The following is a 12,690-nucleotide window of genomic DNA, read 5'->3' on the forward strand; positions in this document are numbered from 1 at the left end:
GTGCAAAACAATCCGGACATTTGACTCCACAAACCACTTCCCATGATCTCCCTGACTGGCCCCCAGTTTCAATCTCTGAAATCACCAGACTTATTGCTGAGCTTAAAGTAGGCAAAGCACCCGGGAGTGATAACATCCCTCCTGAGATTCTTAAAGCCAGTATTAATTGGTGGGCCCCAGTATTAGCAACACTATTTACATGCATCAACCAGCTTGCATGTATACCAGAGGACTGGGGACTTGCTATCATTGTTCCAATTTATAAAAAAGGGAAAAGAGCTGACCCTGCAAATTATAGGCCAATCAGTTTGCTAAGTGTTATCAGTAAACTGTATGCCCACCATCTTCTTGAGAAATTACATTGCTCAATTGGATGGTCATTTGTTTGCCATTTATGTGTGATCCGTTTCCTAGTAAACACTAAGACATTTGATTTATTATAACTAATTACTAACTCCTCAGTTTTACAATACATTGGTGCCTTGCAAGACGAATGTAATTCATTCCGTGAGAAGTGCTCTGTTGCAAAAAAAATTGTCTTGAGACAATTCACTTGAGACAATTTCACTCGTCGCAAGACGAGTGAAATTTATTCGTCTTGCAAGGCATCAGTCTTGGGGGGGGAACCATCTTGCGAAGCATGGCCATAAAGGAAACAGTCTTGTGAGGCACCATAGCGATCGCAAAAACCAATCGTCTTGCAGGTTTTTCGTCTGGCTAGGCATTCGTCTTGTGAGGCACCACTGTAGTTGCCCAGGGCGCTTAATAACCGCCGTAAGCCAACACAGGTTAATGAGAGAAGTACATCATCTGCGTATAAAAGAGTAGATAGGGGTCTATCTGCTAGTTTAGGGGGATGAAAGTTGGTTCCAGATAAATTCTTGACCAAGAAGTTAATATAGATGTTGAACAAAGTGGGAGCCAATACACAGCCTTGTTTAACACCAGCATATGTGGGGATAGCCTTGGTGAGGTGACCTGCCCTGTTACATCTCATCTTCAACCTGGTTTTTGCATAGAGGCAGTGAATCAGGAGCAAGAGCCACCTATCAATGTTGGTTGTCTCCAACTTTTGCCAAAGCCTGTGTCGTGGAATCGTATCAAATGTATACTTGAAATCAACAAAGGCTGTATATAGTGCTCCTTTGGTCTTAAATGAATATTTATCCACCAGATGTTGTAAAACTATACCATGATCAGGATGTATAGCATCCTGATCTGAATCCTGCTTGCTCATCATAGAAAGGAGATATTTTCAGGCACCTGTAGGACAGCCAGCACTGTCTGCATGTGTCTTAAACAGATCTAGTCCCATATATGGGTTCTGTGCCTGGGGATCTCTCACGTGATCTCTAATTTTGATATCTTCTAAAGCAGGGGTGGATTGTATCAGTGAATTTGGGGGTCAGATTTTGATCCCCAAATCTGACTAGAAATTCTTTCATTAGCTCCCCTCACATACTGACAGAAGTGTTCATGGATGTTTTTCAAATGTACATAGGGTTTGCTCTGTTTTTTTATTTCTCAAGCCTTGCAAATGTGTAGATTTCTGAAGCAAGGTGCACTTTGTTTTTCAGTGCAGGTGTACTAATGTACGCCTCAATCAAGAATCTCAGCTCCAATAACATTCTTTCCCGTCCCTAAACCTACTCTTTATAGTGATGTGTCTGGACTCATTCTGGCAGAGACCTTTCTGCAAGATCTTTAACATTTCATCAGGAAATTGCATTGCTAGTCCTTTGCCAGGCTGCAGTGTGGTTCCATCTCTATCTTTATTTAGCCTTATTGAGTTCTGCCATACCTGGTCCCCTGCCTGGCCAGCTCCCAAATAGCCTGGGAGGTTAGAGTCCTGACAGACTCCAGCTGAAAAGGCTGCTCTTACTAGAGATACCTGTAAGCCATCTGAGTTCTGTGCCACCTGATTCCTGCTTCTCTTTAGAGGCCATCGCAACCTGGCCTAGGAGGGCAGGATCCTCCTAATGCCTTCTGTTGCTGAAGGTGCCAGGAAACTGTCATAAAGAGATTTCAGTCAAAATCCTTCTGCATAATTCTGCCAATGTAACATAGTGTAAGATTTGGCAGAGAATTGCCTCAAATTACGTAATCAGCATTGACGTGATCTATTGCATGTGCAAAAGACAACGGGTAAAATCCTGTTAAGCTGGTATAAATTGGGACTAGGCACCAGAAATAATCAATTTAAACAAGTGAAAGTTTTCTATTTCTATCTCTTAGGTTCTGAGGTTTGCTTAGGCTTGTTTTTGCCCTGAGGAAGGCTTGGGACAGGTGCAGGGAGGGTGAGTCATCAAAAATCACCACTGGATCACCAAGAGCAGGATCAGGGCCACGAATGGCAAGTTTTGACTATCAGAGGTTACTCCCTCCCTGTCCCAAGGCTCTCAAAGGCCACCCCAGGGCAAAAGGGAGGCCTAAGGAGCCATAAAACCTAAAAATGGAGACGGGAAGATTCTGATTAATTTAAATTAAAAATTACCGATGCTTGATGAGGATACTTTCCAGTTTGCACTGCATAACCTTACACAAACAGGATTTTCGCCATTATTTGTAGGCAGTCTCATTAATATAATTTTGTCTTCTCTATGGCAATGAATTTATTTCCAGGTATGGTAACTTCATTTGCTCAATGGAATTCTCATGCCTATAAGAAATGAGTGAACTGAAGCAATTGTGTGCAGGGATAGGGGTCGTTTCTAAATTGTGTTAGAACCATTATTCAATTATTCTTAAGAATGCTTTTTAAAATCCATGGTTTTAGCTCTCACCTGGGTTGCATTAAAGAGCCCATTTAAGATGCATAATGCCTTTCCTTTGTAGTATCAATTTGATGTGCTGATTTCATGCTGCATTTGACTAAAACATTTATACTGATGAATTAAAAGCAAAATCATAATTCTAATAATAAAGTGCAGCTTTGATCACAAAATGAAGATTATGGCTTAGCGTAAGTCATTTTCTTTTCTGCTCACAGGCATGGAACTCGTTGTGCTGGAGAAGTAGCAGCTACAGCAAACAACTCACACTGTGTAGTAGGAATTGCATTTAATGCCAGAATTGGAGGTAAGTATAGCTATCTTATATCAATATATAACATACACTAGTATTAGGAATGAATCAGTTATTCACTATAGCAACTTATACAGTATGTCTGAAAGAAAAATGATATATAAATGTCTAATTCCTCTATGTATGGACTAGTATTAGCATGAGAACATCTGTCTTTTAGGTCAGTTTGAAGGAGATTAGTCTTTTTTTCTGTTCATATAGCCAAAAATAATGAAAATGTACATTTCATAGGAATGTTTTTTCCCTACAAAAACTATTTTGTAGAAGAAAACTGTATTTAGACTATCTTCTTGCTCATGTTTCCTTCCAATTCTTCACATATTTCTATTAACATCACCAAAACTAAATTTCATTATCCACCTTTTTGAATGGAAAATCTTCAATTTATTATAAATCAAAGAAATCAAAGGGGAAAAGCAGAAGCAATATTAGAGACCACTCTGTACTACAGCGAGGCTTGCTTGTTATTGTTATGGATGAAATGATATGATGAGATTGTTGCTGAGAAAATCCTCTCAATGTGTGACTCTGTTAATTTAATTGGCAACAATTCCCTGAATTTGAATCTGAGGCATCTGAACAATGTTGTCTAAACAGCTCTTCTAGCTTTATTTATTTTCCATTTCTAAGGAATATATAGCCCTCTCTAGCTATTCGAAGGCCTATAATAAAGAACTGCCTAGGATTTTGGAGACCTCCGGTACTTACAGATAGCTGTAGTTCTAGGAATGAATTGGGGAAAATTTTGGCTAGTAGATAGACACACTTTGTCAGAGAGGCTGACTCGTGTGTGTGTGTGTGTGTGTGTGTGTGTGTGTGTGTGTGTGTGTGTGTGTGTGTGTGTACGTGTACGCGCGCGCGCATACGCACACACACACACTCTAATAACATTGTGCATATTGCTAGTCAAATAACTGTTCTGTGTCAGGATGTATGAAATGTGTATGAAATGTGTCCCTATTTCTAGTGATGTCCTTCTTCTGGAATGCCCTCCTCCACCTTCAAGGCCTTCTGCCAATGTTGACTTCATTTCAGAGCCACATTAAAACTTTTCAGTTGTTTATCCAAACTTCTGGGGCTCAGTAAATCATAGTTCAGTCTTTGTCGGATTCTGAGTTTGACTTCAATGTCTGTACCTGGCATTCAGATGTACTTCTGGTGCATCTCTGTCATTGAATACCTTCTTTCTGATATGTATGCGAGTTATAGCTGCCTTGTAATCAACATCTGGTAGCATTTCCTTTGAAGCTTTCAAATATCTTTCAAATTCATCTCATGAAGTGCACAGTTGGTCAACTAATGATACATACAGATCTGCACATGTTTCCAAGTTCACATCCTCTTTTTGTAGAACTTGGCTTACTCTGAAAATTCTGCAAAATCTCATTCCAAAAATTTAACATACCGTAAAACAAATTCTATCTCTTGCGTCTTATCTGCAATATTATTTGCTTCTCTTCAAGTGTCTTGCTTTTGTGACTGGTCTTTAGCTATATGTTCTAATGCTTTTAGAATTTTAAGGAAAGATTTCAAAATTGCTGCAGTTACCATAGCATGTGCCTTCCATCTGGTATCAGAGAGGGATTTTAAGACATTTTCATTTCCAATAAAACCTTTAAGAAATTTCCAGTGGTTGCTTGACACAGAAAAAAAGGTATAGACTGCACCGTAGAGAAGAAATTAACTGCCTCTTGACAGCAGTCAATAGCACTTTGGCCTACCAGATTTAGTGAAGGAGCTACATAGGGCACATGTATAGCAAACTTGTTTGTTTCTTTGTTTCTTTTTCTTTTTCTTTTCTTTTTCTTTTTGCTGACATGTTAGTAGCGTTATCTGATGCTTACATTTTGAAAAGTTTAGCTTACAAACTTCACGTAAGTACTGCAACACCTGATTTGCCATTTCCTTACCAGTATGGCCTTTCATTTCCAGAAAGATCAAAAAGCATTCAATAGGCTGGCCATCTTTTTAGTACCTAAGTACAACACTTAACTGATCGATATATGATAGATCTTGTGTTGAATCAACTGACAAACTAAAATAATAATAAAATTTTACTTCATCAACAATGAGCCTATGGACCTTTTGTGCCAATAGTTGAATGAATTCCTCACAGGTGGTTTTGGACAGGTAAGCAGGATTTCCTTTGCCTGAATTTCCATATTTCGAAATGTGGCCTGCTAAAAATGGATCAAACTGGCTTATGAATTCAAGTAGCCCTAAGAAATTCCCATTTTGTAATGATCCAAACCTTTCTTCTGTTCCTCGAAAAGCCAAGCCACGTTCAGCTAACATACAAATAACAGCTATGACACGCCTCAAGACATGTTCCCAGTAATCACACTCTTCCTGGATTTGTTTCTCCGACTGTTGCCCCAACCCCACACCTTGTCTTGAGTTAAGTATGTTAGCATAGAGTCTTAGTGAGTAGCGCTTTTTTCATGATTATCAATTATAATAGTACTTTGCCAGTCACTGAACCCTTCTCTTATAAGAAAATTCAAGAATTTTTTAGGAGGAAACAGTTTGCAAACAAAACAATAAACCGATCCTCTTGATGGTGACTATAGTAACCACTCTCTTTTGTATTTCTCACCATTGGCTTTTGTCCCAACAAAAAGTTTCTGTGAACAATACCTTACTGGTTTGCCACTACTGAAATGCCGGTAAGACTTGTCAAATGGCCCAGTGTCGTGGTGACAGTCACTGGGTCCACAAGCAATCCAATAAGCCACATAATCAGCAGAGAAATCAAGCCGCAACCCTGGATCCTTTGCTACATTGAGATTTACTTCATCTTTTGCAGAAAGAAGCATTTCACCACCATCAACATGGTCCACTAAACTTTCATTTTCAGCAATTATTTCAGCCCCAGAATGTATTGTAAAGTAACTTGATTCAGCATTTACAGTAGAGGTATCAAGAGAATTTACAGGCAAAATGAGATCAGTAATGATGAACCTGCTTCTGACACCTCAGTGATTCTAATGTCATCATATTTTGATTCTGAAGTGATCAAAGTTGAATTTACTGTATTTGTGTCCACTTCTGATGATGATTGGTTTTGACCCGGAATAGGTATATCATGTTGTGGAACTTGTGTGAAGAAATTAGACACCTTTGCAGTCTTGGATTCTAAATCCAAAATCTTCTCTTGTTTCTTTTTTGATACTTGCGCTTTTGTGCACCACTTAACTGAACACATTTCATCTTGGTTCTTGAGGTCTGTCACATAAATTGATAGATGTAATGAAATGCACATTCAGTTATCACCACCAGTCCACCACCATGCAATAAATGCATGCATAGTTTCACAACATTTCATAAGCACTTCCACAAAATCATGAAACATTAAATCATGTTGGAGTCCCCGAGACTTCTGGTCCTGGGTGACTTCAACATCCATGCGGAGGCGGAGGTATCCAGTCCAGCTCTTGAGTTCTTGGAAACCATGGCTTCCTTGAACTTATCCCAACATGTCAACGGCCCCACGCACATGGGTGGCCATATGCTCGACTTGGTTTTTTCCACCGAGTGTAATGAGCGTGGTCTGATGGTGACTGACCTTGTGTCAGTCTCCTTGTCATGGTCAGACCATTACCTAATAAAATGTAACCTCACAATGGCGCTCTCCCCTCGGAGGGAGCATGGATCTATTTTGATGGTCCGCCCTCGAAGGTTACTGGATCCAATTGGTTTTCAGGATACCATGAGAGGGATTCCAGCAGAACTGTCTGGTGCTCCTGTCGAAGCTCTGGTCAATGGTTGGTTCTCCGCCGCTACTAGGGCTGTTGACACGATCGCACCCAAACGCCCTCTCAGGAGCAGAGCTCGGCCAGGACCCTGGTATAGTCAGGATCTACGAGCGATGAAGCGAATAAGGAGACGGCTAGAGTGCGCTTGGAGAAAGAAACCAACGGATTATAGTAAAATAGCTGTCAGGATCGCAACTAACCATTACCTGGCCAAGGTAAAGGCTGCTAGAAGATCTTACCTCGCTGACCGGATAAGCGAAGCTTCCAACCAGCAGGCGGAACTTTTCTGTATAGTTCGCAATCTATCCGGAATTGGTCAGGGTGAAGGGCCTCCCACTAGCATCTCACCTGACCAATTTGCAGCATTTTTAAAATCCAAAGTGGAGGCCATCCGCCGTGACCTTTCTCCTTTTTTAAATACAATGGATCGAGCAGAGATGTCCAGCGCTCCGTCCTGCCCGGTTATTCTCGACTCCTTTCAGCCTGTAACACCAGATTTGGTAGGCAAGGCGCTTGATCGCTGTCGGGCCACCACCTCTTCTCTCGACCCTTGCCCGGCCTGGCTAATCAAAGCAGCCAGGCCGGTAACAACTGAATGGGCCACTGCAATAATTAATGGGTCTCTCCAGGAGGGCAAGATCCCCCTCGCCCTCAAGGAGACACTCATTAGGCCCATTAGGAAGAAACCAAATTTGGCGGCGGATGAAATTGGCAATTATAGGCCCGTCGCCAATGTTTCCTTCCTCAGCAAAGTGGTTGAGAGGGTGGTGGCAGATCAGCTTCAGGCGCTCTTGGACGAAACCAATGCTCTGGACCCATTTCAGTCGGGCTTCAGGCCGCGCTATGGTACAGAGACGGCACTGGTCGCACTGTTGGATGACCTGTTGAGGGAGGCCGATGGGGGCAACATGTCCTTGTTGGTCCTCCTCGACATCTCAGCTGCCTTTGATACTGTCGACCATGGTATCCTCCTGGGGAGGCTCTCCGAGTTGGGAGTTGGTGGCCTGGCACTTGCCTGGCTCCGCTCCTTCCTGGAGGACCGCCCCCAGAGAGTACAGCTTGGGGAGAGGGTCTCGGCCCCGTGGAATCTCAATTGTGGGGTTCCACAAGGGTCGATCATCTCCCCAATGCTGTTTAATATCTATATGAGGCCGCTGGGCGGGGTCATCAGGGGGTGTGGGGCATCGTGTCATCAGTATGCTGATGACACACAGCTCTACATCTCCTTTACACCAACTTCAGTGGATGCCGTCCAGTCCCTCCAGCGCTGCCTGGACACTGTACTGGAATGGATGCAGTCAAATGGATTGAGGCTGAACCCGGACAAGACGGAGGTCTTGAGGGTGGGCGGCCCTTCCGTCAGCGGCATAGGTGACTCCCTCTCCTTTGGGGGGACGACCCTTGCCGCAAAGAGTGAGGTCCGCAGCTTGGGAATACATCTGGACCCGGCGCTTACCATGGAAACGCAGGTGGCGTCCGTGGTCCGCTCTGCCTATTTTCATCTATGGCGGATTGCCCAGCTGTGACCATATCTTGATCGGGGGGCCCTCACTACTCTTGCCCATGCGCTCGTAATCTCGAGATTAGACCATTGTAATGCGCTCTACGTGGGGCTGCCTTTGAGGCTGACGCGGAAACTTCAGATAGTCCAGAATGCAGCAGCCAGGCTCCTTAGTGGGGTGAGAAAACACCAGCATATCTCCCTCACCCTGGCTGCTTTGCACTGGTTGCCCATCCGTTTCCGCATCGACTTCAAAGTGCTAATGATCACTTATAAAGCCCTAAATGGTTTGGGACCTCAATATTTGGCAGATCGTCTTCTCCCACCCAGATCTACCCGGATCACCCGATATAGCCAGCAGGGGCGGCTGAGGGGTCTGACGCCGAGAGAGGCCCGGAAGGAAAAAACAAGAAACCGGGCCTTCTCGGCGGTGGCCCCTCGGCTGTGGAACGCCCTCCCAACAGAAATTCGGCTGGCACCCTCGCTGGGTGTTTTTAAAAGCCAGTTAAAAACTTGGTTATTCAAGAAGGCCTTCCCTCCAGTCAATTAAGTCTTTTTCTCTGTTTCTCTCTCTCTTTTTTGACTATTCCATCTTGGTAATCCTCTCTTTAAATTAATTGTTTTAAATTGAAATATGTAATTTTATGATTTTATATATTTTTATATTGTTTTGTTTTATTTTGTAAGCCGCCCCGAGTAGACATGGTCTAGAGGGGCGGGGTAAAAATCAAATAAATAAATAAATAAATAAAATAAATTACATTATTTGTTGTCAGTGTTATAAAAAAAAAAGGAATCAGCTTACTTACAAAGTGTCAAGAGTCTGGAAGCTACTCGCTGACCTTTTGCCACCTGGCAAGGGCATCAGGGCCCAATCCACCACACAGGGTAACAGAGCTGGAACAATAAGGCTGGCAGGCAAGGCAGGAACAAAAGGGTAGGAACCTGGAACAAGGCAAGGCTGGAACAAGGTTGCACACTCAGGCCAAAGCAGAAGACACTTGCATTGGTGAGGGAAAGTCTGGGAGAGAGAACCAATCCTTACATAGGCCTTCCCTCCAGGCTTCCAGGTGGGCCCCTCATGAGTGGCCTAGTAGCTGCTGCTCAGGTTAGGGCCTGAGCCTGCAACCACAGGCAATTCCTGGGTCAGGCTGGCACATGTGTTGTTGCCTGTTGACATGCTGGACGTGCCAACAGTGAGCTACTATCGCCTCTGCACAGGTTCATTCTCAGGAACACCGGACATGAACAAGACTTAGAAGTTACACAAGAACGATCATGTGAGCCTCCGTGTGGGGCAGTTAAATTTACCAGATTTTAATTTTGTTGTATTCCCAAGATTAATATATATCATTAACCGCTATCATTACTATTTTCTTTTAACTTCCGCTGAGGAGGTTATGTTTTTGTCAGAGTATGTGTGTGTTTCTTTTCTATTGGCATTGTACAGATTGTATACAAGTTTCACAGACTGCATACAAAGTTTCCCCTGTTTTCATTTGTGGGGGATTTTTCCCCCTTCAGTTTCATGATGTTCGGCAGAGGTCTGCACTCTCTGAGTGCTCTTGTTATTATTGTATATATTTGTATGTAATTTTTTTCATGGCTGCACCATTTGCAGTATTGCATCATATGGTAAATTTGGCTATGGAAAATTTCTGTGGTGTCCCCTCTTCCCTTGATGCCCCTAAGCACGTGCTTATTGTGCTTAATGGTTAATCCACCACTGTCTCAGGGTGAGTTATTGAGACCTTAAGTGCCAGTTAATGAGAAAGGGGCAGATTTTGGGGAACTTGTAGCTGTTGTTGTCTGTGGAACTCTGTACTTTTGCTGCAGAGAAAAAAGAATTTTGCAAGAAATTCAAAACTCTGCAACAGTTTATGAGCACAGAGACATATAACTAAGTTTTTTTAAAGTGATTGCTATATTTTTCTTCTCTCCCAGACCATTTTTAAAAAGCAAAAATGCCTCAAAACGGGCTGAAGAGAAAGAATTATTTATTTTTCTGAGATTCCTTATCAAACTTGCTCAGGAAGGGAAAGAGGGAAAATGGATCCTTGATCACAGCAAAACAATTTTAGGGTTAACATCTCTGAATTTCTCTCCATGGAAAGTGATGCTACAATTTAACCTTGGACCCTTAAAAGTGCATGGTTGTTTTCAAAAACAAAGACTAACAGAAGCAGAGGGTAAAGCTAAATAGGAACATGGGATTCTATAGGATAATAATTCCATAAAGCTTCTCACATAAACAGATGATATATATTAAAGGCTATGAAAAGGCTAAAGAATCCTAGAAGTATTTGAGAGATCTTATAGGTTTTTCCAACTTTAAATATTAGGAAACATGTATGGTTCCATCTTAATGACAAACTAGACTCTGAAAAGCACATTTCTGCTCTATTCAGTGTTTGACAATTTAAGTTTTATTGGCTTTGAACTGACTGATACACAGAAAATAGGATTTCTTACAAGGTCGCTGGGTGAATGCTTTGATGCGTTTGAGGTAGAAATCAAAGCATTACGGGATGCAACATTCTGTTTGGCCTTTAAAACAGAGGGAGGCAGATGGGTCATATTGGCTAAATCAGAAACAAAATATATTTGAGCTTCTGAAGATATTGTAACACGGATGCAGACAGATTTTCTGCAAAATAAAGGGGATAATAATAGTAAATATGGAACAGCTGTAAGGTAAGCTTTTGTACCTCACAACCATCAGCAAACCAGATATAGCTAGCGCTGTAAGAATGATTTGAAAGCTGTAAAAAAAGGCAGCAAGATATTTAAAATGGACCATGGATTTTAAATTAAGATTGCTAAGTAATAAAAATCCAGAGCTTTTAGGGTGCACTGATGCAGATTGGGCAGAAGATCATATAGATTATAAGTCTACTAGTACAGTGGTGTCTCGATTTTTCGACCATAATCCGTTGCAGAAGATGGGTGTAACTCGAAATGGTCATAGGTCGAAGCACCATTTCCCATAGGAAAACATTGAAACCCCATTAATCCATTCTGGCCAAAATAATAATAATAATAAAATACCACACAGCAAGCCCCGTTGGAACGCAATGAGACTGAAAGGGAAAAATAACACCAAAAATAAACAGCACAGCCAGCCCCATCAGAACGCAATGGGGCTGAAAGAAAAAACAAACCAAAACAAAAACAGCACAGGAAGCCCCATTGGAATGCGATGGGGCTGAAAGGGGGGAAAAAAATAAACAGCACAGCCAGCCCCATCGAAATGCGATGGGTCCGTACAAAATCAATCAATCAAACAAACAAACAAACAAACAAAAAGAGCAAATTGGGGGGGGGAAACCAAACGCACAAAAAAAATCACAGCACAGAAACATAACCCCCTCAGCCCAAACTCACCCTGCAAAACCCTGCAAATGTACTCGCCCAGAAGCAGAAAGCAGCACCAGGCAGTCTGAAGCCTCTCTGCAAACACACACACTCTAACTGTTGGGATGAAAGAGCTGCGAAGAAGCTCTTCACTGACCAAGTTAGTACTCTAATTTGAATTCCCCACCCTTTTTCCCTCCCTCTTTTCTGTTTGCAACTCAAAGCTCCAGCTGTAAGTTGAAGCAAAATTTTGCGTCTGGAGCTCATCGCAACTAGAAATGGTCGTATGTTGGGGCAGTCGTATATCGAGGCACCACTGTAGTTTCTTGTTCATGTTTGATGACAGTCCTATTTTGTGGGCTAGTCACAAACAAGATATCGTAGCTTTATCCTGCACAGAGTCTGAATTCATTGCTGCAGCTGAAGCATGCAGAGAACTGCTATGGTTAGAGAAGCTGCTGAATGGCTTTGAGATAAACGAAGAGATGCCTGTCCAGTTGATGTAAGACAACCAGAACTACATCGAGCTATAACTAAGTGGGAAAAATGAATGGATGCACCAAACACTTCTGCGTGAGATACCACTTGGTGTGTGACCTGACTGAGAAAGACATCATCACCTTTAAGTGCCATTTAATGAGAAAGGAGTGGACTCCAAGGAACTTATAGCTATTCTCCTCTGTGAATCTCTGTACTTCTACTGTTTCACAAGAAGAGAATTTTGCCAAAAATTCAAAATTCTGCAACTGAAAGTACTATTTCTATGTAAATGCAATGAAAGTAATTCTAATTAACAAAGTCATAATCAGGAAGATAAAGGCTGTCTTTACTTGTGTACATAGGGAGGAAAAATACCTTAAACATTAAATATGTTTTATTTGGCATAATAAGCATATGTGACTTTGTTCTTCATCATGTGTTTACTTATTCTGAATGCCGTGTTTCATAAATACATGTTTATTTTTTAATGACCTGTGTTCTAGCCTGGGAATCTCA

General features: G+C 42.0%; 1 protein-coding gene across 2 annotated transcripts in view; it reads left to right on the forward strand.

Moving 5' to 3' along the window:
• PCSK5 (proprotein convertase subtilisin/kexin type 5) overlaps positions 1-12,690 on the forward strand; it is a 357,644-nt gene that overhangs the window by 137,051 nt on the left and 207,903 nt on the right. For both annotated transcript variants that reach the window (XM_020787785.3, XM_020787784.3), the window contains exon 6: positions 2,990-3,078. In XM_020787785.3, the coding sequence (XP_020643444.3) occupies positions 2,990-3,078 (89 nt within the window). The remainder of the gene's footprint in view (positions 1-2,989; positions 3,079-12,690) is intronic.

Source organism: Pogona vitticeps, chromosome 2 (assembly GCF_051106095.1).
Source record: "Pogona vitticeps strain Pit_001003342236 chromosome 2, PviZW2.1, whole genome shotgun sequence".
Taxonomy (NCBI): Eukaryota; Metazoa; Chordata; class Lepidosauria; order Squamata; family Agamidae; genus Pogona; species Pogona vitticeps.